The 26,533-nt window shown below is 45.8% G+C and overlaps 1 protein-coding gene across 1 annotated transcript; it reads left to right on the top strand.

The window, feature by feature from the left end:
* Nucleotides 1-21: 21 nt before the first annotated feature.
* Nucleotides 22-23,983, top strand: LOC126537933 (uncharacterized). Its single transcript, XM_050185055.3, has 7 exons — nt 22-188; nt 1,288-1,337; nt 7,331-7,487; nt 8,253-8,353; nt 11,224-11,361; nt 11,895-12,092; nt 19,131-23,983. The coding sequence occupies exons 1-7, from the start codon at nt 163-165 to the stop codon at nt 19,481-19,483; spliced, it is 1,023 nt and encodes a 340-aa protein (XP_050041012.1). The 5' UTR covers nt 22-162; the 3' UTR covers nt 19,484-23,983.
* The last annotated feature ends 2,550 nt before the right edge of the window (nt 23,984-26,533 follow it).

Here is a 26,533-nt window from a genome sequence, read left to right as displayed (position 1 = left end):
TTTAAAGAACCGCGCATAATCGCGCGCCAACTTTGCAAGCAGCGTCTGCCGTTCGGATATGATAGTTCAATTTCTTTGGCACTTAGGCCCATTTTCTTAAGCTTGACGTCAACTCTGCGTCCGTGTGTGGAATTCGCGGGAAAACTTGTGCAAAGTCGAGGCATGGCGGAAGGGCGAAGGTCGTCAAGGTGTGTATGTATATGCGTGTCGAGACTTCTGCGGTGAGCCATGTGAATGGAAAAGCAAACAAGTTGCTGCTCTTAAGAGATAATGACGGATGCATATTTTTGTTTGTTGAACGCGTCAAATGCGTAGTTACAGTTTGAATTATTGCGATATTTCTCACTTAAGAGCCCGTTAAGCATACCGTGTGTCCTGTGGCCCAAGCGTTGACTTGAGCACTCGAAACTCACTGAAGAGGCGCCAGTTTTACCTCCAGGTGGTTCGCCATTTATTTTTGGTTTCGACTGTTAATGACGTCGCGAACGACGTATTGTATTACGGAGTTATTGAGGCAACGACGCGATGTTCGATTTCTCAACTTATGTGGCCGTGGACGGCTTTTGATCTGCTGCACAATTTCGTGCACATCGTGCACACAAACAAAACGAACTTATGTTCCGCAAGTCGTACCTACGTATGTTACACCGCAGTTCCGTTGGCTCGTGCTACATTAAGTTTTCCAGCATGATTCTGGAATGCGGTTAGTAAGGCACTGAACAATCAAAGGTATAATAAATGAGCAGAGCTTTTGGCACATATGGAATATGCTGAAGCCGATTCATTTGTGTGTGATCAACAATGCTTATCGTCTGTGTTGATGTGCGAATTTGAGAAGGTTGCGATTCTCATACCACGCCGTCTGTCTACAATGTTAGTATGGCACAGTTAAAAACGAAAATTCCCAAATCACCTGAATAATAATTTTGTTATTTGTTATCGAGTTTGAGTGGAAAGCTTGGGACGACTTTTTTTCTTCTTTTAATCTTGCACTTCCTGACCGTTAAAAAAAATTCATAGCCTAAATAAAACATCTGCTTTCTAGAGTCACATGGTTTTAACATTTTCCCTTAAATGCAACAAACTTCATCAAATTCGATGCAGTGGATGCTGAGAAAAACACTTTCTCCAGTTCCACGTATTTGGGGACAGGAGCCTTCCGACATAAAGCTTCTTTCTAATCTACGATAGGATGAGCAATCATATACAATGGCCTGTGTATTGTGCAGCAAGGATCACCAGCAGGCTTAATCCCACACCTCTTTGTATATTTCTCTTGTTCGTTAGGGCCCACAAGTCTGTCAACTACGCCAAGCTGGACTATGGGAGTGATGAAGGTAAGCGAGATTGCTTGCTTTCTCGAGCCCCCTACGTAAAAATTTTGTTGACCTTCGGAAGTGGGTGTTGTTTTCTACTTCTTCACCAACATTTAATTATCTTCCGTAGTTAATTGGTGTGTTGGTTAATTAATGGGGCTTAACATGTCAAGGCAACAGAGGGGCATCAAGATATGTTATTGTGGAAGGCTCCAGATTGAGTTTGTCTGTCAGTGTTTCATTAACATGCACCCAACACTTGGTGCACAGTGCTCACAGAATGAAACATGACAGGGAAACTTTAAAATACAGCGCTGCACAGGCGCAGTCATTCGAGAACACCGTGTCATGCCTCTACGAGTCTGGTCGCTGAAGATGATGTGGACTCTGACCTAACCGTAGAAGCTAAAATTACACCTATGTCACATGAACTGCAGACAATGCAAACCAAAGTATGGGCATTAGTTAGCCATAAATGACGTATGTTGCATCCCATGAGTACTGTGCAAGCATTTTTTCGTTCCGTCTCAATCGGAGTGCAGCAATCGTGGGCAGTATTTGAACACATGACCTTGTCCTTAGTAGAATGACACCATAACCGCCGTGGTAGGTGCATTGCATGATTGAGTCAGCTGTCTAATGTTAAATGCACACTTTGTTTAGCCATAATGAAGGTTATTCAAAGTGCCTGCATCTTGTTAGTTCGCATATGGAACACAGGGGCTCAGGCCATTATGAAAGGAGCTAAAAACTTAAAAAACAAAAAAATCAAAATATGTCTTTGGCTTGGTGCCAAAGTAGTAGTTATATAACCTCTTTGGACTTTGCATTTATGACTGGACGAGAAGTAGAAAAACACCTATAAAAAAAAGGGGGTCAGGCAAGGAGGCACAATCTCTCCAATGCTATTCACTGCATGCTCAAAAGAATTATTCAAGCTATTAAACTGGGAAGGCTTAGGAATGAGGATCAACGACGAATACCTCAGCAACCTTCGGTTTGCACATGACATTGTCCTGTTCAGCAACACTGGAGATGAGTTACAACAAATGATTGAGGACCTTAACAGAGAAAGTGTAAGAGTGGGGTTGAAGATCAATATGCAAAAGAAAAGATAATGCTTAATAACCTGGCAAGGGAACAAGAGTTCAGGATCGCCAGTCAGCCTCTAGAGTCTGTAAAGGAGTATGTTTACCTAGGTCAATTACACACAGAGGACCCTGATCATGAGAAGGAAATTTACAGAAGAATAAAAATGGGTTTGAGTGCATACGGCAGACCTCAGGTCCAGACTGGAAGCTTACCACTATCACTGAAAAGAAAGGTGTACAATCAATGCATTTTACTGGTGCTAACATATGTGAGAGAACCTTGGAGATTGACAAAGAAGCTCGAGAACAGGTTAAGGATCGGGCAAAGAGTGGTGGAACGAAGAATGTTAGGCATAACGTTAAGAGACAGGAAGAGAGCAGTGTGGATCAGAGAGCAAATGGGGATAGCTTATATTCTAATTGACATTAAGAGAACAAAAATGGAGCTGCGCAGGCCATGTAATGCGTAGGTTAGATAGCCAGTAGACCATTAGGGTTCAATGGGTGCCAAGAGAAGAGAAGCTCAGTCGAGGACAGCAGAAGACTAGGTGGGGTGATGAAATTAGGAAATTCGCAGGCGCTGGTTGAATCGGCTGGTGCAGGACAGGGGTAATTGGAGATTATAGGGAGAGGCCTTCGTCCTTCAGAGGACGTAAAATAGGCTGGTGATGATGATGATGGACCAAGTTGACAGCTCAGAACTGAGAACAGACTACAATAATGGCATTTGAAAAATGTTTCGTACATTTTAAGATACTTTTTATTACCATATTTTTCCGCGTATAGCCAACAACAAAAATGCTACAAATTTAACAGTGAAGTCGGGGTGTGGTTTATATGCACATTTCGCCTTGAAGTGTGGTTTCACTGCAGCATAATATGCGAATTTCGTCATTAAGTGCAGCTTTAAGTCCAGGCTCTCCATCATTCAGTTTCGTTATCTTCTAGGGAACCCCACCCTCTTCCCACCCACGCTTGTTGAAGCTCCCTTCGCCCCTCCATGGTCTCCCATTGTACTCCTTCGCAGATCACAATTTTGCGTTTTGTAGGTAGTGAATAGTGCACACGGTATCGGAAAACTAGAACTCGTACCAGGGTGAGCTGCGCTCAACGGCCATCCTAGCGCAGCAGAAGCTGATGATAACACTTTCACACAATGGAACAAATTGAGCTTTTGAGCTCGTGGTTTTATCGCTTGACATACATTCGTCACCCATGCCTGTGGTACTCACTTCGTGTGCGCGGAGTGCTTCGTGATAGGGCGCGGTTGCGTCGCCGTCGCACATGCGAGGGCTGCTCCGTATGTGCTTTCATCCTTTGTTATGTGAATGCTGGCTGCGAAGTAATCCGATTCACGTCACATATCTAGTGACTGATTCCACCGTGATCACATCCGTTGTGTGAATGAAGCTATATCAGGACCCGCCGTGGTTGCTCAGTGCTATGGCGTGTGGGAGATACGGGGTTCTCCTCCGTACTCTTGGGACAAAGGAACGACAACACAGTAGTGCAAACAGTCACAAGGGCATTTATTGCACCTTTCATAGATCAATGCCTGCTAGCCGAGTGGCTATCCACAAAACATGCCGATGGGCGCGCGACAAATCTAGAAGTCCGACTCACCGTGAGCGAGCGAATATGTTCGCCCCATGCTGGATCCCAACGCCTGGTCGTTCGCGTGTTCGGTCACGCCAACGGAGGCGCGCTCGAAGGCCGCCACGCGAGGCGGTCTCGCAGAAGCATCGGTCGCCGCGCGCTCGCGGGAGACGTCCTCCGCCGCGCGCCGACCCGCCGGGAAAGCGACCGCAGAAGCATGGTCGCAGCGCACGCGGAACGTCCGGCGCTGTTCGCCGACCCGCCGGGAAAGAGCAGCCCCTTGTCCCTCGGCGCCCGAGTAACCCCGCCGCGGTGCGACGGTCGCGCCATCTCTCGCACCGCGCTTGTACCACTCCGAGCGCCAGGCCACGCGAGCCGTGCGGGAAAACAGCATCTCAGGGGATGCGCTATGCGGGAAAACATCAGGGGACGCGCGAGAGTCGCGCATCCCCACATCCCCCCAACCTTAAATCACTTCTTATTCCGGCGAAACATTTCACACAGTCTAACATCAACACGTGCTTCGCGAACAATGTGGTACATGCAACAGTGGCCGCGCCGGGGAAATGTCCACACGCTGTCCATAACATGCGAGCCGACTGTCCTTGGGGTACACCGCTGGCGTCCGCCGGTCACAGCAGCAGTCTTGCAGACTCGACGGCATCGTTCCAGGCCAGGACTCCGGAAACGACGACGCAGTAGTCGGTACGAGCAAGTGTCGCTAGCGCCGACGCGCCCTGCTGGCAAGAGCCGCCGTAGCTGTCGGTGACCGCTGGCTCCTTTGTCCGCCGCCGATGGTTGTGAGCTGGATGCAGGAGGCCGCCGAAGTCGCTGCGCCGAACTGGCCACAGCATCTCCATCGCCCGGGGTGACTCGATCGTAGTCCGGGGCAGCAGCGCAGACGATGTGCAGGTGACAGCAAGGCAGGGGCGACTCCAATCACGCTGCGTACACTCAAAACACTCGGCAAACACTAAAGTAGTGCAAGGGAGGGGAATTCTGCATGCGCATCGCCCACGTGGTACGATGTTCAACTCGGCTAGCAAAACATCGGGCAGCTACTCAGATGCTAAGTTCACGTGAACGAAGCTCGCTTTCTTGAGTCGAACGAGTAATTTCAATTCGTGCGAGGCTAACTAGAATGAGGGAAGCAACTTGCAACACCTCAACGCCACGGTCCACCAGGTTGTGTCCCTCCACGTGCGACAGGCAGCTTCGTAAAGCCTTAGGCCTAAAGCGTCGCTACCCTGACAACAACCGGCATCCAAAAACAACACTCAAAATGAGCGCAAAACAGGCAGCCGCGAGGAGACGTTAGCTCTGTGAGGTGGTCCTACTCCGCTCGGTGCACACAGCATCCGAGTTGACGGCGCCCACCGTCCCAGACGGTGTCGGAGCGCCCGGTGCCAGGCCGCAATACCAGTCAGCCCGTCGTGGCACCCGTGGCCCGCGGCCACCCGGCTCCCAGAGCCGCGACTTCATCCGAGTCAAAGAGATAGAAGAAGCTATTTACATAAGAAATTCGGACCACCCACGAGGCTTCCGTACTCACTCGCTTCAGGCTTGCCACTGCTCCGCGGGCACTCAGCCTCGCTCTCCCAGGATGCAGACCACGTGGCTCTCGTACTGACGAATGTCATTAAAAAAAAACACTTGCGAAAAAGGCTTAGCATGCTGATAAGTTCAAACACACTACAGCCACCGCCGACTCGCTCAAGAAAGCACGCCGCCGACGCTAGCGATCAAAATCCACGCTAGGCCTACGCTTCGGTTCAAACAAAGGTCTCGAACGAAGCAACACTGTTAAAATTATCGTCCGATGCCCCAAGAGGTCCACGTTGGGCAGCCAGATGTGGGGTATACGGGGTTCTCCTCCGTACTCTTGGGACAAAGGAACGACAACACAGTAGTGCAAACAGTCACAAGGGCATTTATTGCACCTTTCATAGATCAATGCCTGCTAGCCGAGTGGCTATCCACAAAACATGCCGATGGGCGCGCGACAAATCTAGAAGTCCGACTCACCGTGAGCGAGCGAATATGTTCGCCCCATGCTGGATCCCAACGCCTGGTCGTTCGCGTGTTCGGTCACGCCAACGGAGGCGCGCTCGAAGGCCGCCACGCGAGGCGGTCTCGCAGAAGCATCGGTCGCCGCGCGCTCGCGGGAGACGTCCTCCGCCGCGCGCCGACCCGCCGGGAAAGCGACCGCAGAAGCATGGTCGCAGCGCACGCGGAACGTCCGGCGCTGTTCGCCGACCCGCCGGGAAAGAGCAGCCCCTTGTCCCTCGGCGCCCGAGTAACCCCGCCGCGGTGCGACGGTCGCGCCATCTCTCGCACCGCGCTTGTACCACTCCGAGCGCCAGGCCACGCGAGCCGTGCGGGAAAACAGCATCTCAGGGGATGCGCTATGCGGGAAAACATCAGGGGACGCGCGAGAGTCGCGCATCCCCACAGGCGTTAGGCTGCTGAGCACAAGGTCGCGGGACCGAATCCCGGCCACGGCGGCCGCATTTTGATGGATGCGAAATGCGAAAACACTCGTGTACTTAGATTTAGGTGCACGTTAAAGAACCCCAGGTGGTCGAAATTTCCAGAGTCCTCCACTACGGCGTGCCTCATAAATCAGAAAGTGGTTTTGGCACGTAAAACCCCATAATTTAAAAGCTATATCAGCATTGCAGGAGGCGGAGTGGGATACAATGTATACAACATGGACGAGTCGTGCATCCATGAACGGAAACATTTTGCAAAGGTGTTAGCATTGTTGTGTGCAGATATTTCTGCGGGTTATCTGCGCAGATCTTTCTTTTTCTTTTCGGTATGTTGTAATTGAGGGTGCAAGTTATGTGCAGGGGCAAGTTGTATGCAGAAGATACGGTACACCTGTTTGGAAATATACATCAATACGTGGGAAATGTGTTAGAGAAAACTGCTGAAAGATGAGCATCTTAGCTTTGCTGGCAGTATTGTGCATTGTCAGTTAAGCGTTTCTACCGAGCAAATCTCTCAAACGACAAGGTGTTTTCCAAACTGATTGCTGAGCAGTAAGTTTTGTTCCCATATCTGAAACACTTTTTCAAAGCTCAATCACAGAGTCCACATTTGTAAAGGCAGTGAAATGTGAAATCTCCTCTGCCGCTGTCTGGTTTCTCTGATGCCAAGGTTGCACAAAGTGCTTGAGAACAGGTTTTCTTAGTGGCTTTGTGCTGCATTCTACTGTATGCCAACTTCCCCTTACATAAAAGCAGTTCTGTCATCAATGTGTTTGCCCATTTAAATGGACACTAGCAGCATCATGTTACACCTTACCCTTGCTCTGATACGCAGATGACGACTTCAAGCCAGCCGAGGCACCGCCATCAAAACGTGCCAAGCCTGCTGTCAAGGAAGTGCCCAAAAAGGCAGAAAAGGCAGAGAAGAAAACCAAGCCTGACAGCGTAGGGATAACAAGTTCCAGTGCTGTCACTGAGAAGCAGAAGGCAGGGTGGGTTGTGCGCTTGGTGTGTTGGCCAGATTTCAACAAGTGTGGAATGCAGAAATTCCTCTGCACATGTGGCAAGTCTCCCTTCTCTTCGTGGGAGCACATCTACCAAGTCTTCTGCACTACCCATACATTACACAGATTTTGACCAGTTTTGCCTAATTGTACAGTTACGAAAGGTGTCTTCCAGAAATCGGACTTTGCTGTTCTTGCATGCAAAGACTGCCAATTGTCTGTTTTTTTTTATTAGCAGCCTTTTAATAGCACTGAAACAGATGATGCATGCACTTAGGGGTTACCAGATATGACTTTGGGCATCACATGGTGCCTTGGAGATTTTCCTGTGTTATGTGGGCACTGCCTCATCTCTGAGGTCATGCCAAGGAGTCATGCATTCTGGATTGTGTCACTTCTTATGAGTGGTAATGTTGGCTTTTGTTTGCTTTGGTATCAAAAACATATCTTTGTGAGCTTTTCTTGATGCATCCATTCAAACCTTTAAACGTGAAATTTTGAACTGAAACTGATTTTATCTAGGCTATCTCAACATAGGCCTTTTGTCCAGTCCAACTGTTTGTTGCAGTTGGGGCCCTTTAAAACCAATCACAATAGCATCAATGTGCAAAGTCTCGCACTTTCAAAATTGCCAAAGCACTGCAGTGCTATTAGTGCTGCATGGATGAGCCTTCTTCAGCACTGTGTCATGCTCATTCACCACTGTCTTTGTTCCTAAGTCACATAAATAAAACCTGGCTTCCTTTGATACAGGAGGGCATCCCTGGATGACAAGCTGTTCCAGCGAGACCTTGAAGCGGCACTGCGTCTCTCACAGAATGCACCGGCCTCGGAAGGACAGTGCTTGGAGACTGGTTGGTATTTCGCATCATTGTCAATTGTGTGGAGCTGTTCAGTAGGAGCAGCAGCCTGCATAGTTTTACCACACAACCAAAGGATTTTTTAAGTGATATCTAGTTAACCATGTCAGATCGCTCCATACTATCCCTGTAAATTTCCTTACAGCCTTCCCATCAGTAATTCTTTTCTGTTGTGTTCTTTTCTATAGTATAAATTTCAGACTGTGAGGAATGTGATCTACTCAGTACTTTATTAATATCTTTTTGTGTGCGTGATGCCTCTTCTCTTAATTTCAAGTTTTAAGTGGTTGTCTGGAAGTTCCTGTTTGAGAGCCCAGATAACAGCTCTGGCTTTTGGATCAAGGTCATTTGAAGGTTGCCGACAAGGGGAGCTAAAAGCATTTCATGCTTGAAACGTACAATCGGAAGTCACTAAAAGATTGACAGACTCAACTGCAGTTGGCATCTATGTAATGTGAAGCGTTCCGTGAATTGTTGCAACACAAGTTGCAGACGTGAGCCGAGTTGCTGGGGCTCGAGTGGCCCTGGGACATGCGTTGACATTTTTGCGACTTTGACAAGCTTACGTTTGCGCTGTTCGAACTGAGCTTGGGTAAGCAGCTGCTTAGAGCAGGGTATTTCGGCGGGAAGTTCTGACGACCAGACTCAGCATGAATCATTGGGGCAAGCATAAGACGCGGACGCACTTGAGCTAATAGATCCCAAGCAACCCGAGACGCACATCATTTTGCTGCTACAGGAAATATAAATGAAATCGAGCAGGTGCACGGGCAACACTGTAATACTATGCCTACGATGCCACCAGAGTGACACATGATACTCTGCCTTTGCGCCTCCTGCAGCAGGGAATGGAGGTGCATTTGGGTTATCTCCTTTTAAAAGTGTGCAGTATACTACCAACAGCACATGGCCCATGCACTGCGAAACAGATAAGTAAAGATGCTTATTGCAATAGGCTTCGTGGCAATAGCTGTGAATGAGGTGTGTGACGACCCGGGAGGATATTTGCTGGTACCGGAATAAGAAACTTTGTGCGCACCAGTGTTTTCACAAGAGACGAACGAGAGAGCATCGCGGGGAAGCTGCTGCAGTGGGTGGCTATACTGTTCTCGATTGTGTGCGCCTCATGCATTTTCTCATTTACATGGGATTTAGCGGCCAGAAAACATATCATACGATCGCAGTTTGGTGATCTACTGAACATTGATGCCAAAATATTGTTTTCCAGGAACATATGCACCCGTAAAAAATATGTGTAACTGTACTGGGTCATTTTACAGCAAAGCTGTTAGCTTCTAGTTGGTCAAGTTTTTTTCGTTTCCACATGTGAAACCTTTGCTCACACAAAAATTTGGAATACACTTAAGCTTCACCTTTAAGAGTGGAATGCGATAGCTTTCGTAGATCCCTGACTGCTTCTCGCGCTTCCTGGCAACTGCAGCTTACGTAATCGTAACGCTTACCGAGAACGCTGGTGGCGGACGCTATGCACGAAGGCGAGCTTTCTGGTAGAAACACGGCCTCTTGCGTGGGTCGCAAAACAGCGGAGGTGAGCTCCATCTGGAGGTGTTGCAAGGAACCAGGTGCGCCACTTTATGGCCTTTAAGATTAGCATGCGCGGGCGCACGCAGATCTCGGAGGCTATGGTCGCTCTGTGGATGGTAGAAACACTGGAAAAGGGGCTTGTGCTTTTTAAGTTTCCGCGTAACAGAATTATGTTTTCTCGTATATTCAAATTACAGTCTGATGCTATCATGTCTGTAGGTTGTGTGTAAGTCGTACTTTATGATTTTTCTGACGTATTTAACCTTGAGTAATTCAATTATTTCTGTAACTTCCTTGTGCTACATGGAGGGCCTGCATGGTTAGAAATTATTTTTCCCAAAATGACCGTCGATGCTGGTTGCGGGATGCTGGTGCCGGATTTTCAGCGACATGGGGCCCTTAACGCCATTGCATTAAAATGTGGGCCAATCCCGGAGGATGTGTAAAGAAGCGGGCAACACACAGTATGCTTGAAAAAAAAGGGGTACCAGTGAAACACAAAGGATGCCCACACAAGGAAAAGGCGTTAGGCACGTACGGATACTGGATGCACCAACTGGCCCAAGAGCTTGCACTAATGCACAGTGTGCTGGTTCTCCAAGAAGTGTCACATGACATCATCAAGTGACAGCATCACTTGATGAAAACGTCATCGTGTGATGTCATGTCTGACGTGATGACATCATTAGGCGACATTGTCAAATGACGCCACTGTTATCATGTAACGATGTCATGATGTCATCATGTGACCTTTGGTGTGATCACGTGACCTTTGACATGATTACGTAATCACGTTACGCCATCATGGGCCAATCCTGGAAACAGTGCAATAAAGCAGGAAGCGCACAGTGTGCTGCTTCTCCAAGAAGCATCACAAGATGTCATCAGTTGACATCATCTATTGACAGTACAACATTGCGTGACATCATGTCTGGTGTGATAACGTCATCACATGGTGTTATCAGGCGATATTGTGACCTAACGGTGCCGTTATTGCGTAACATAACATTTGACATGATGATGTCATCATGTGACCTTTGGTGTGATGACATCATCGCGCAATGTTGTGGGTGATGACGTAATTGCATCTCGTCATCATGTCAGATGTGACGTCATTACTTGGTCACATGCGATTTTTCCTGACGCATTTTACTTTTAAACATCTATTTAGTTGAACTACGCGCTTGGCAGAGGGCCTAGAAGAATGAGAATGCATGCAGCTCTTCTGGACACATACATGCAGGCGTGACGTACGTCGTTTGTGGTGGTAGTGTGTAACGTCGGAACTTATGGTCATTGTTGTAACCTCATCTATGCAGATCCTGAACACAAGCCTGCGGACAGTATAATCGAGCAAAATAGCATAGCCACGTTTCCAGAGAACCTCGAGCTAGCTGGTGAGGTGGTTGTGCATTCCGAGCCAGGCCCTGAAGCCAGCGAGCCTTCAGCGTCGGCAGGTAAGCTGCCCTCCTATGCTGAAAGGCAAATTAGCCTCCTGCCAGATTATGCGAAAATGCTACACGGCCAGGCATACCATAGCATAAAAGACTAGGCATAGCATTAGTGTTTTTTTCTCTTGTGATCTGTTCTTATTCTTCATGCTCACTGGTTAGTCCTTGTTAACTTTTGTGCATCCTCCAATCCTGTTTGAACATACTAGTAAGTGTGGTGTCATATAGCATATATGACACCACACTTACTAGCAGCACATAATACGTGTGCGCATTCTCATTGACAGTGTTTCAATGACAGACATTGTGTTTTATGTGTTAACGTGTATATAAACGATACACTGATCATTGTTGTGGCAAATGAGCAGCACCTGTAGATGACATCCATGAGAGAAACAGTGTCTTCCATTTTTTTTTGCATTCATGTTTTGATTGCCCAGTGAGGCCTTTGTCTGCCATCCACTGTTCATAGAAGTAAATTCAATGTCTGTGAGAGATCCATCAGCTTTTCCTCAGTGGCTCTGTGCTTTGAACTGCAGATGGCAAGGAGGAGGAAGACTACCAGCCGGAGCAAGAAGGGAGCTCCGAGGATGAGGAGGAGGACGCCTCGGATGAAGACTATGGAGACAGTGGCAGTGATGACGACGGGGAGTTTGCACCCTCAAAGGGAAAGGCTTCACGTTCCCGCAAGGAACCTGTGGCAAAAAAGCCTCCAGCTGCTCCCAAGAAGCCGGCAGGTGAGTGGTGCACGGCCATATTTGGCCTTTCCTTTTCTTGGTTGTTTGCATGTCTGCACTGGTGATTTATGGCACATTCGACAGGTTTCTACCGCACTCTTAGCTCTGTTTGCTGCAATGTGGAGTCTTCTCAAGACTGGAGCCAGAGAAAGCCTACCTGAGCTGAATGTTCAGCTGCTACCAAAGCCATGTAACCAGAATTTTTTCTGAATCTCATTTGTGCTCCAGACTTAAGGGTCTGAGCACCTCTGAGATGTTGAAGTGCGGCACTTTGAATGAACTAGGCAAACAGGTTTTGAGTGCTCAATTTCAACCAACTGAATGTAAAGCGCTCGAAAGGGACCACTCGAACCCGGTTATATTGAACTCACAAAAAAAAACTCCTATCAATTCGATATAAGCCTGCTAAAGAATTAGACGTCATAAAAGCACATACCATTTATAAAAGCACTTTATCGATGAAACGACCTTAGTTTTGCATGAAATAGTCATGCATCTTCTTCCGATTGGGCAACCTCACTGCCTGCGATGGAACGCACTTCTCCACATTGTCTAAAGAGTCGGAGCAGCTGAAGCCGCAACCTTCCACATTCACGCAGAAGCGCCGGACTAGTGCGAGTGCACCAATCACCTCGGAGGATGTGGGCAAAGGGTCATTGTCGCTTTCCTCATTGTGCCTGCTTTCATTTGTGTTCGGTATGATGTAGGCAATGTGGTCTTTGTTTTCGGGCTCTCCTGTGGTCATGACACCACCATCCGCACTCACAAACTCATCGACCATTGATCCGTCAACGGCTTCCAGAAATTGTGACAGCTCACTCCAAACTTCGGTGACACCGGCAATGGCGTTGTCGCACTCATAAGCATTATCAGAGTCATAGCCAGGTACACGGAAGCTGGCACGTCTGAAACAGTTTCGGATGAATCACTTGTACATGGCCACCTCGACGTCATGGCCGTGCATGCGCGTCAGGTGCCACAGGTAATTTGTCTGCTTTAGCCCTAATCTCCCCCTTATTCTTCGAGATCGTGCTGAGACTGCACCTCGGAATCTTGTACGCCGTGGCGACATCCGACTTGTTACCGCGTTCGACACGGTTTATGATTTCGAGTTTCTCAGTGAAAGGCAAATTCAGTGCGCTTTGCGCTAACCATCACGGCAACACTGCAAGAATAGGCCCACAAGGCGTAAATACAATGAACAAGAAAAGCAGTGAGCCAACTCAGACTTGCACCATCTTGTATGACGGAGGAACAAGAGCCTCTGATTGGCTGTCTGAGAAAATGCTGCGGGCAGGCCGGATCATTTCTTGCAGAGGGGTGTTGCCAATTCACCCTACGTGGCATGATCACGGTCAGGAGAGCGGGTGGATGGAGCCACGCTGCTGGGCTGTCAGTGGATTTCCCCACCGCTGCGAGGGAAAGTAAACTTCTGCACCCCTTGAGTTTCGATATGTCGCGAGTTGCTGCTGTTTTTGTTCGATGTAAGTAATTTTTGCGATATGTACGCATAGTGACTATGCCCTGTTCAGAAATTCGATGTACAGGATAATTCTATGTAGACGGATTCAGTATAATCGGTTTTGACTATATTTTACTGCAGTTAGAAGCTAGAAACTGGGTTTGCTGCGTCTGTCCTTTCCATTACGCCACCAGCAGCATTGTCATGTTGCCATCAAGCCACACCGGTATGAGCGCCTAGTACCATGAACCAGCGCCTGCTAAAGACGCTTTTATCCGGGTCATGGCAGCAGTGTGTTCATGACCCCAGAAAACTTCCGGTCATAAATTTTCGACTGTCAAGTTAGCCAACGAAAAAGAAATAATTATTCACATACTATTATAGTACTGTATATAGAAAAATGCTCTTGATGTTCTAAAATATAAGAAACGCTGTAATGTGTTGTAGAATGCACTTTGTTGATGTAAAATTGTCTAGGAAATGGAAAGAGAAATCTTTGGTAACAAAGGAGACAATTAGCTGTATTCAAAGCATCAATACAAAAGCTTTTTTTTTCTTGGTCATATTTGCCTGTCGGTTCAGGCTGCTGTTCTTCCATTTGAGTTGTGGTGAGAGTTTCCTCCTTGCTTGCAGTTTGTTTTTCTCCGAACTCCTCTTTGCTCCAGGGCTTGTTCTTGTGTCTTTCTCCGAAGACGTCTTTCTGCAAATGCATCCCATGTCTCAAGCTCTTTCACGCAGCTTTCTTCTTGTATTTAGCAGTAAAATTCATTTGTCAGGCAGTCTAACTATAGACCAAAACTGGGGCCAGCGGGAGGGCTTTATATATATAGCATAACCTTGTTCATACGTTTCGGAAAAAAACTCGAAAAATGTACTAATCGGGAAAACATACTATCCGAAGTAACTAAAAAAAAAGTTTACCTGACTCAACTATTGTTGACATCTACGTAACGTGAAGCGTCACACGGATCGTTGCGGCACGAAATGCCAATGCGCGTCGAGCTGGTGTTGCTCCGGCGATCCGAGACTCGTTTTGTTGTTTTCCTATTGCGTGGTGTTTTAAGAGAGTGATGGGCAACTGAAACGAAATCAAGCTTGTGGGCGACACCGGATGCTGCTGAAGCGAAACGTGGTGCCCACATTGTGTCGCCTGCGGCAGGGAACAGTGGCGCGTTTGGATTTTCACCTACTAAAGGCGTGCAGTATGCTACCCACGGCATAACGCACCACACGCTGTAAAACAGATAGGTGAAGATGCTTATAGCAAGAGGTTTGGCTGTGATAGCTGTGAATGCAGTGTGCGACCACCCGGGCGGAGATTTGCTGGCACCAGAATAAGAAACTGTGCACGCCATCATTTTCACATGAGACAGGTGGCATATACTGTTCTCGATCGCATGCGCCTCACGCCTTTTCTTGTTCACATGGAATCTAGCGGCCGGAAAATGTATATGAGTGCAGTCTGCAGCTTGGAACAGCGATGCATTTCGGTTATCACCTATTAGAAGCGTGCGCTGTAGTTCCGATGGCACCACGTATGCACCGTGAGACAGGTAGGCAAAGATGCTTATCACAATAAGATTGGCGGTGATAGCTGTGAATTCCCCGTGCGATGACCTGGGAGAAGATTTGCTGGTACGGAAATGAGAAAATGAGTGCGCGCCGGTGTTTTCAAGCGAGACGGGCAAGCGAATATTGCGGTGAAGCTGCCGCGGTGGGCAGCTACATACTGTTCTTGATCGCTCGCGCGTCTCGTGCATTTTCTTGTTTACGTTGCATCTAGCGGCCGTAAAACGTATCATACGATTGCAGTTTGGTGACGTACTGAACGTTGGTGCCGGAAAATCGTGTTTTTCAGGAACGTATGAACCGGTAAAAAATTTGCGTAACTATTGGGTCATTTTCTGTGGTCATTTTCTATTGGGTCATTTTCTCCACCCACAAAAATGCAGTGCACCTGCCCTTCACCCCTGAAAGGGAACCGAGCCAGCTGGTGTCCACACACAGCTTAATGACTTTGCTGTGCTAATGTAAATGCTAGGCTAACAGGAAAATAAAAACCTGTCTCAAGCTAAAGTGTTATCTTTGGCTGAGCTTTGATATCAGCATTACCCATAGAACTTGTCCTAGACACACAGATTGATTTGCATGGAGAAAACAGTTGTTTTAAGCATGCAAAACTGCTTGACATCAAGTGAATAAATGAACCTAATTGGCTGGTGCATATATGCAAATTGTGTTTGAGTTGGACAGCGTACATATAACCTTTTAGTTCTTAAGTTGTCACCGACTGTAGGGGGCAGGTGATCGTGCGCCTCCTCCGCTAGCCCGTTAGTGGCTGCGCATGGCTGGTGGCTATCGTGCGCGCTGTCTTCCCAGGCACCTAGGGATGGAGGCCACATAGTCTCAAGTTTGGGAGAAGCTTTGATAGGGAGCGGCAGCAGAATCGCTCACTCGCTTCTGTGCACTTTTTATCACACCTGCGTTGTGATAGCAAGTGTTCGGAGTCATCGAGTGAGGTCTGTTCATGTTTGCCTGTGTGCATGTGACAGCATGCTTGTTAATTTAATTAGTAGTTCAATTTGTGTTGCCACTAAAACTAGAAACTTTACTTCATGTAGTTGTGTAATACTTTGCTATTGCAATCAGTGCTTCCCTTTTTTGGGCTAAACTGCGACCTTTTATGTGCTATACAGCATTACGTATGTTATGGTTTACGTATGCATTTACACATGTTGTTACGCAAGCACCCCAACCTAAATAATCTGCTTCGCTGGGCACATATCTGTCTTGTGAAAACTTATTACCACCGCTGCATTATACGTGCCACTTTGTTCCTATCATAAGAAGCCAACAAACACTGACACCAGGGAGAACACAGGGGAAATTACTTGTGCTTAATAAATGAAATAAATAAAGGATAAATTAATGGAAATGAAAGTGGATGAAATAACAGCTTGCCGCAGGTGGGGAACGATCCCACAACCTTCTCATCGGGCCCCTCGGTTAACCCCTTTCCTTTTCGTTTACCATCTTGTTCCTAAGTGTTAGATGTTTGTGTGCAAAGCAAAAACTGATGGCTAAATACAAGTAGGCGTAGTGGTCACCTGTCAAGTCAGACAAGCACAATGCGAACAGAGTTGTTCACAAAATTGACACTTGCAAGGTATAATAAATGAACTGACCATCAGCCGTTTGGTATGCTATAAATGTAAATATTGTCTACCTTGTATGCATTATAAGCTGGTAGGGGGGGAGGGGAATTCTCCGTTGAAAGCGCTGCACAATTTAGTTGGGAATATTGGTCCTTTTTTTTTATCCTGTATGGAAAGCTCACTGGCTCCCAAATGGCAGCCAGCAGGCAGTCACAGGGCTGGGAACCTAAGGCAACCAAATCTTAGGGCATTCGGAGTGTAAGAGAGCGAAGTTTGATTTATATATGTGAAACTGTACGAAAAGGTTGAAGTTTTTCCTGAAAGGCGAAGCATCGATTGCGATAAGAAATTAGTAGACAGCTACATGAAGCAAGGATAGTAGTAGTTTTATTGGCCGTATGTACTTGTAAACATAGGCATACTAACTATATTAACAAGCATGGTGTCATGCACACACAAGCAAACATAAACACATCTGACTCTATGACTGCGGAAACTCCCTGTCAAAACACTGGCATGAGGAAATGTGGCAGCAGCAGCGAGCAAAGTGAAATTCGTGCTGCCTATTGCTTCAATGAAAAGTGAGCGTCGAGAACACACAGCGCACAAAAAGCTACAAGACGCCAACGTACCTAGACTGCCCCCAATGCAGATTGCTCTAAAGATACAGCCGGGCGACCGCATGCAGCCGCCACATGTGTAGTTGCAAGTGGAGTAGAACGCTGCCCCTCTCTCTTTCTCTCACCCCTTCGTGCCTCGCAACGTTGGGTGCCTCGCGCATGGTTGGAGATGACCCGCTTCCTACCCGCCTTCGTCACTTTTGCGCAGGCGAGATTGAGCCGCAATTCTCGGCTCCCCTCACACGCCTTCACTTGCACGTACAGCGTAGAGTGCGTGGCGACGCTGTTATCGCCCTTGAACTTTATACGGAACCTCGCGGCGATGGCGACGCAGATGGCGGAAGTGCGCTTGGAGTGTCCATATATTTACTGTTGCAATAAGAGTAGCAGGTGGTCGACTCAGTTGTGTTGTTGGCTCAGGAGAGTGCAAGTACCCCAAACTACCCACTTGCACTTACAATGCCACTTTATGCCTTGCTTTTATTTTAACAGTGTTCACTTGATAATGATGATGACTGGATTGACAATAAGTGTCATTTTTGCAGCTCTGCAGAGTTCAACACTTTAGACTAAAACAAGAACAATGTATACTGGAATCACAGTAAGACAGTGCATGCCACTGTCTTACTGTGATTTGAACCTACTTATAATAATAATCAAGTGCCCAGAAAATTCCATTGCTATAGTCAGTAACTGTCATTACTGGGTTGCAGGAAAACAAAAAGAGGGGACAGGCATCAAAAGATATTAATTAGACAGAAAGACCCACTTAGCGCAGCCACACCCACTTATAAAATTGGCAGATTTAACAATACCCGGATGTAACAATAAGCAACCGTGGCAACCTGTGTGTGTTCTATGGTAATATAAGCTCCTTACTATAACGCTCTCAATGCAGCATTATTGCTTAGAACAAGTCAGTCTGGCTACTGGGTGTCTGCGCCAAAAGGCAAAGAAACATGAAATTGTCAGCATCTTGCACTTCTCTCCCGTCTCCCTTCCCCCTCGAAACCACAAGTCGACTGCTCTGGCGGGCTTCAGTGAGGGTGGCTGTCGGTACAGTCTGAAGGGGTGGAAGAGAGAAGGGAGAGAGGCGCACTAGGCTAGCAAGGAAACAAGGGTGGCAATGACTGTTTCTTTTTTTTTCTTTTTGTCCTGTTCGTTTCCTTTTTATAGAATTTTGCATTATTTTTCCTTTCTACACAGACGCCTAGCACAAAATTTAATTGGTATTGCCAACAATGCGGCATGTGAACGTTGTAGTGAGCAATTTAGTTTTACCATAGAACACAAAAGTTTGCCGATGCCGCAGCTGTGCATTGTTACATCTGAAATATTGTTACGACCAGTATTGCTATAAGTAGCTTTGACTGTGCGTGCTTTGGTACAACCTGTTATGCATACGGCAGAAAGTGCAAACGGAAGGACAAGGGATGTGCAAATTATACAGGTGCGCTCTCCCCTATGTATATTTTTCCCCATCATCTGCACTGTTTGCTATGTTAAATGAAAACCAACTGGTCCATCTTCAAACTTTCACTATGCACCAAATTGCTGACAAGCTCTTTGACAATGTTTCTACAAAATCTTTGCAGTTTTTAAAATCTTTGCAGGCGTTACATACTGACGTATATTCTAGCTTGTGTTAGGTTTGCTTGGTTACCTATGCATCACTTAAAATATTTTGGTGCCAGTGTCCTGAAGGGCTTATGAATTGAATGCTAGACCTGTAGGGCCTTGTACAGCCTGTGTGTTTCTAGACTGACCGGTGTGCACATTGGGCTCACCTACACTGGTGCAGGCACTGCAAGAGCAGCGGCCAAAACATCTCCTGCACCATCGGCCGCACCACACACCGTCACGAAAGGCCCCGCAACAATGCGTGGCAAGATGCAGGCATCAAGTGCATCAGCCAGCTCATCGTCAGCATCGCCACCGGTGCCAAGGTCGGCACCTCGCCTTGCTGCAGCTGCAAAGTCTTCGCCAAGTGCGGCTCCACGGCTCTTACCACAGCGAACGCCTCCTGGAGGCAATGTGCCCATGACTGTGCCCAAGTTTTCGAGCGGCCAGTTGCCAGCATCAGGGATTCGGCTTGGATTGTCACGCCGCTCAGTGAGCAAGCCACTTCACAGTGTTGTCAAAGTGCAGCAGTGAGCTCGTCAAGCATAACTTGGAACAGCCGTGCATTGGCAGGATGGATTTAGTGAATTCTGCACTGTGCTTGTGATCACTTCAGAAATCCCTAAAGACTAGTGAATTGGGAGTGTGTCTTCAGGTGTGATGAGGGAAGGAAGACATTTTCGAATACTTTATGGCACGTTTTAGGCAACCCTGTTTTAGACGTTTAACTCCATGTTCACAAATGGGCTTCTAATTGAAGCCCTTCATCGACTTGAACAAGTGGAGCACAGCATCGCTCCTCTTCTGAAGAATGCATTGCATTTTGATAACGTTCCTTGGTGATTCCTAAGATGAGGATTTACTTGAGAAGCGTAAATTCACTCCAGTGCATTTGCATTTGCTCGGTTACAAAACATATTTGCATAAGAACCGTCATGGAGTGTCATTGAAGTGCAGAGACCATTTCTGTCATGGGGGAGCAGTGCTGCCATTCAATTTTTTTGAGACAATGTGGGGTGTCAAGTAGAGGAATGTCCCAGAATGGTGGGGGTAAATGTTTTTATGTTGTACGTATATTGACTGGTGAGTCTTGACGGTGAATTTCACTGGCCGATCTGGAGTTGGGTTGTGTGTTCGCAGCAGAGCCACTCTCTCTTACTTCGTTCCCTGAGCACAGGTCCAGCGTTATTCAAGTGTATTCAAGTAGTGTTATTCAAGGCTGCAAAATGTCACTTTTCTCCTGCTCAAGGGACGAGTGTGTCTGGTATTAACAATCTTGCGTGAACATCAGTGCACAGCACCACGCTCTTCTGCGTAACAGCTACGTTTTCTGCTGATGCAAGGCTCGATTGGCATTTCGTACATTATGGACAGCAGAAGTAGGGACACCAAAATTAACGTGACACTTTTGTAAGTGCAAAAACATTGGTTCACCAGAAAGCACATACCATTTCTGGAACTAGGTGCATGGGCCAAGTTCCTGTGGTAATCTAGCACAGCATGGATTGTTTTCCACAGGCAGATTTGAATTTGCAAAGTATGAGCATGCTCTTTGAGGATTTGTTGGGTGACTGTTCCAGACTGACCACGGGAATTTACTGTCAGATATTTTCTCACTATGCAATGACAAGAGACAGTGGTGCCAGGAAAAGCATAGGATGTTTTGCATGAAGGCAAAATTTTTTTTGTTTGAAATATGAAACTTCTTGCTAATTTAAACCTAATTTACTGTTATTAGACATCATAGTTACAAACTTAGTCTATTTCCTCGAATGCTTTGCTTGGCATTGATGTCTGTCAGCTTTATGTCGTTGGTGCTTGTCTAAATACCAAGCCATTCAGTTCTCTTTGTGCTTATTGCATATTAGACATATTAAGAATGAAGGTTTTATGCTAGAGTGCAAGTAAAGTTGTGGTTGTTTTCTTTAAAAGATGAAACTCTTCATTTGTGATTCTTATTATTTGGTTTGAAAGCATATGTACAATTGAAAGAGAGAGAAGGCAAGGAGCAGTCTGGTAACTGCCACCAGGAACAACGCCTCCAAACTTTCCAGGAAGGTGGGGACAGAAACAAAGAAATGTAATGGAGAAAGAAGGGAAGGAAAGGAAAAAAGAATGAACAACCAAAGTAAAGCACACAGAAGGCAAGTGACACTGTTGCTTAAAGAGTATGTTGGCAAAATATGATACAATTGGTGCAGGAAAAACAAAAAACTTGCGTTTACAATTAGAAGAACAACACGCAAATAGAACAGAGAAATGTTGAATTTAAATCTGTGCAGTCTCAGCTTTCTGCCAAGATCTCAGCACGTGCCATGGGGGCGTAATGGCTTTGACGTTATGCTGCTAAGCACGAGGCTGCTGGATCAAACCTTGGCCACCGCAGCCACATTTTGGTGGGGGTGAGATGCAAAAACGTATATGTATCGTGCATTGGGTGCGAGTTAAACCCCAGGTGGCTGAAATTAATGGTAGTCCCCCACTACGGTGTGCCTCATAATCAGATTGCAGTTTTGGCATGTAATACTCCAGAACCTAATTGTATTTTTGCTAGGATTGGCATGCTTACCTGAAGCCGAGAGTGCCAGTTTGTGTGCATCATCAGAGCCTTGCCAATCACTAATTAGAGAAACAATGAAGAGCCATGCTAAATGAAAATAGGGTGGTAAGCTATCCTTTCAAAGCTTTGTTAACACTCGTTGGATGGAAAAAATATTGGTCACTTGGGGATAATATCAAGGCCAACTTTCCCTTGAATTTTCTGCTGAAACCTCAGCACTGGTACGTTAGTGTGACGTCATAGATTTCAAAGTATTTTCTTGTACTTATGCTGTTCTGGCACAGAAAATAATTCTTCAAACTCGCTGTGTTTAGCCTTTGGTTTCTTTTTTCTTAGAATAATGCAGTCCGTGTTTACCAATAAACAGTTAACCAGACCACAGTAGACACTGTCAAATTCCATGATATCATGGTGAGCTTGTGCAAGACTATGCTCCATGTTTCGTATTGCACCTTTTCAGGCTCACCAAGCATCTTTGCATTAAGTGTGGCTGTTTTGCCAATGCAGAGACCCGATTTTATAATGTAGCTTAGCTTAATATTCTTACTTAATACCCCTATATAAGATTGCAGATCAGACTGCTTTCAGAAGTTCTTTCTGGAGTCTTTGTGTGTTTATGGGTGGCTGTAGTCTGCCTCGTACTTTGCAAGAAATGCAGAAGGGGGTACACAAGTGGTGCACTCATATAAAAGGATGCAGAACGAATATATGAACCCATAGAGTTTCACACAATAATTACTAGAGTGAACTCTAATTCTGCGATTGTTCAGCCCTCGTGGAAATGATGGTTGGTACATGGATTTGTCAGATCTCTGTGCTTGAGGCTTCAGACGTTCTTGTGGCTTTGTTTATTACACTTTACCTGCCTGGTTCAGCTGCCTAAATTTCAAAGCAATGTGTACTTTATAAATGCAGAAGGCAATAAGAATCTGCGAACATGCATGATTGCTACTCACCCAATTGCGGTGGTTCCGCCTGTCGAGGTGGCCGAATGAAAACACGCGAAGCATCTTAACGTGCTGGCTTGCCTGCAAGAAATTCTTGAAGGTGTTCTATGCCGCTTGTTGACGCGCAGATCCGTGGCGTAATGGTTTCGATACCAGGCTTCTGTGCTAGAGGTCCGTTATTCGAATCCTGTTGTCAGAAGATTTTAATGTTTATTTAGTTATTTATCATGCACTACTTTGTTGAAATTGACGAGTTTGCAAAGTCACGATGCTGTTTGAAGCCAGGTGGACTAAGTTTGGGCAATGCCATGTCCTAGCCATCTTTCCTGTGCTGGCTGAGCCATCCTGCTTGCAGCTCCTATAGACCGTAGTGCAACAGTTCTCTCTAGTAATTATTGTATGAAACTTTATGCATGATTGAACAGCTACTCAGAAGTGGAGGTGCGAAATGAAGCCCTTAACCCCTTCATATTTCTAGGTGATCTGTGTGATGTGAATTATCATTGACGTTTTTCATAGCTTTCGTGCAAATTATTTTAACCTGCATATAAAATTAAAGGAACTGTCTAATCCTCTGAACATGTCTTTGGATTGTGGTGGGAATCAGAAGATGGTGTGTCATATGGACGGAAACGAGCATGCTCATATCCCATAAAGGAGGAAATATATCTTTAATTTGGCTCTGAAAGTGGTGCAAGAATGACATGTAGTGTCGCTGGACGGTGTAACAGTCCAACCAATCTGTGTACCTTCACGTAACCGAATAGCCGAGCAGGGAGAGTAATTTCCATCTAATGCCTGGCAAGCCTTTTGCAAATGAACAGTCAGGGTGAAGCAAGTGGTGCATTGATGCATGGCCTCCGAGAGTGCCATCACATCCAGTAATTAGTACTGTAGGTGTTCGTACAGTGTTTTAAGAAGAGGCTACGCAGATTGAAAAACCACTGCGCATTCAGATACTTTGAATGATATGATTTCTATTGTGCTATGAAATAGAAGGTTTTTAAAAAGAGCAGACAGTCCCTTTAAATAAATTATCAGCCACTTTAGTGAGGGACTATATTCTTGACCTCAATAGGCAATGTCATTTACTTTGTATAGTGAGTACTCTAAGCAATTTTTTACAGCCTAACAAAGTGTCCAAACATGTCCGTGCAGTCTAGTTACACTAAAACAAATACTGTAGGTACCGTTAGGCAATGTACCATGACAGAACGACGTATTGTACTACCCCTGCTGCCACAGCACACCCCATATCTCTCACTCCTTGGCATGGAGTTGGTGAGACGGGAGTACGGGAGTATAGTGTGTTTGGTGGTCAACGAACAAAGTGTACTAAACGCAAGTCCGTCATATGCCATAAATGCAGTTCCAGCTGAGATGTGGCATATAACAGGTGCTGCTTCAGCTGTAGACATGGTGTTTTCTCTAATGCACCAAACTACATGCATTTCATCCATGTGCTGGCACTTTGTTATCACAGGATGTAATACGACGACAAAGCAATTAAACAAATAATAATACAAACATGAATGATTGGGCTACCTTGTCCCTACAAAGAAAGACCTGAACTCAGTAGTGATGTTCGGGGAAAGCACAGTCGGGGTCAACAAATCAAAGCTGAGGTGGCTGTCACTCGGATGCTATACTATATACATACTGTAGAAGCTTCTCGATGACCCTCATATAGCACAGCGAGTGTTCGTGAAGAGCTTGAAGCTTCAAGTTGAAGACACACTCAGATAGGGCAATAACAGCATGTCTTCAAGAACACACCGATTACATTATTGTATGCAGGTTATGAAAGAACTCGTGCTTCAAAGCATAAAAGGAAAAGATGGTTCGCCAGTGGCATTGCAAGCAAGCTCTACCTCTGGAGCTCCTATCTAAATACATGAGAACGGAGAAATGCTTTTGCTTGGCATCTACTCCACCAGTTTATACGTGGTTTGTTGCAATTAAAGGAAAATGTTAAAATCTACCATCTGTAGCAAGTAATTTGTTTGTTTAGGCCACTAGTCTTTTACCAAGATTGTTGAACATTGCAAAATAAAAACAAACTGAAACATCATGCACAACTTTGTGACTTGGCAATAAAATATGATCCTGTAAGCAGCATTTGTTGAGACATTTCAGGTATGCAGCATGCAGCAACCTCTATCCCTTGTTTTGCGAGCTATGGATGCCATCGAGGTGGAGAATAATTTGGATATATAAATTCGAGAAGTGTAATGCTTCTTGTTGACACCATGGCTGACTGCGTAGGAATAGAAAGAGAAAAGGTGGCTGCAGAAAGAGAGAAAATTGTTGAGAGAAACCTTCAACTTGAGAGTAAGCCAGTCTTATAGGCTGTGGCCTACCAAATTTTGACTCCCGTTGGTGATTGCGTTTGAGGGGCAGGACAGCAACACTCTCTCCCCTTTTCATTGTCTGTTCAATGTATATTAACCTGGACAATGCCTTGCACCTCAGTTTGGGCTGTAATTAGGATTGCTGATCCATTATCGAGCCTTCGTGCAGTCTACGTTAATAGTATTCTGAGCTCTAATTTTCTTTGAAGATAGAGAAGAGTGAGACACTGTTCTCTCAGCCATTGAGTTTGTAACTGATTTGCTTCCTTGTAAAGTATATGATGACATTTACTTATAAACACTTTGTTTATCTGACCTACATTGCTTACTGTCTGCATCTGATCATCGCTGCCGATTATCGTCCAAGGAACTTCACTTTCAAAGGAGGAGGAAGTATCAACAAAAGAACTTAAAAAACATTTCTACTATTTCAAGTAAGCTATAAACCCATATATAATATTTGTCCACTTCAGATGCTGAACATATGTAGTTTACAAAATTAAAATATCTGTTTTTGATATAGATTTATGGATTTGTAAACTACGTGCTTCAAATTTTTTTAAGCTTGCCAAGTTTTGGCACTCAACTTACCAAATATGTATTTAGCTTGGAGCTCATTCGAGCTCGGGCTCACCGAAATCAGACTCAATTGGCCCCACTCAGACTTGCATTTACCCAATACCAGACTCAGCCGGCCTCACTTAGACTCACAAAAAAATTGGTCCTAGCCATGCTCAACCTCATTCACGCTGAATAAAATCAGATGCAGGCAGGCTCTCGGACTGGCGGACTCACACTCACTAGTGCTAGCTCAAACTCGTGGATTTACTCAGAGTCACAGAATTGTAGGCTCCTCTCACCTGAGTTTGGATAGCACACTTGGACTTGCAAATATAAACTCACCAGGATTCAGAATTATCTGCTCACTGAAAGGATATTTAAAGGGAAATTAGAGCTCAATTCACTCACATCCATGTGTACTAGCGTCACATTCGACCAGTTACATGCAACAAACGTGTTTGGGACCCATTCCCATGGGTCATGGGAATGGGGGTAGGTTTGGCACATTCTATTAGGTACTGTAGCAATCATACACTCGCTGAGGCTTCCAGAACTTTAATCTCTCATGACCACGGTACAATGCCGCTTTATATTTACCCATGCACCACATTCCCAAGATGTGATGCAACCCTACTTGTCAGATCTATTTAACTCTAGTACACAGCTAGCCACTTGGATGTCCATACACTTGCTGGCAGTCGCATTCATGCTCATGACTACACCCACTCACTAGCAACACACTCACATTCGTATACCAACTTACAATCACCTCATTGAAGTTCATGTATTTATATCTATAAAGCCTCACCAACACTCACTCACGCTCATGTCTGCGTCTACTTAGTGGCAGCCACTAGCGTCCCCTCAACAATAGTCTCTCGCATCCATTCGCACTCACCGACAGTCAACCACATTTTAATTCACGTTGGCTCGCTCACCGGCTTACTCCTGTTTCTGCTACCATCCACTCCAACCTTTTATCACACACACTTGCACATGTATAATGAGTGTATGAGTCACTATACTCATGGCAGAGTATGCCGATCTATGTATGGCTACGTGTGTCATGTTTACTATAAATGTAATGCAAATTTGTGAATAAGGTGACTAATGCAACTTTTGTTTCCTTGGACATCAGTGTCACTACTCACTCAAATCGTCACTT

Source organism: Dermacentor andersoni, chromosome 4 (genome assembly GCF_023375885.2).
Source record: "Dermacentor andersoni chromosome 4, qqDerAnde1_hic_scaffold, whole genome shotgun sequence".
Lineage (NCBI taxonomy): Eukaryota > Metazoa > Arthropoda > Arachnida > Ixodida > Ixodidae > Dermacentor > Dermacentor andersoni.
The sequence above is the reverse complement of the archived record's forward strand: the minus strand, read 5'-3'. Positions and strand labels throughout refer to the sequence as shown.

Bases quoted from the DNA above. Each gene is read 5' to 3' on its own strand.
- LOC126537933 (XM_050185055.3), top strand. From the start codon at position 163: ATGGCGGAAGGGCGAAGGTCGTCAAG. The intron at 7,488-8,252 runs GTGGGTTGTGCG...CCTTTGATACAG, and splicing joins ACTGAGAAGCAGAAGGCAGG to GAGGGCATCCCTGGATGACA. The intron at 11,362-11,894 runs GTAAGCTGCCCT...TTTGAACTGCAG, and splicing joins CGAGCCTTCAGCGTCGGCAG to ATGGCAAGGAGGAGGAAGAC.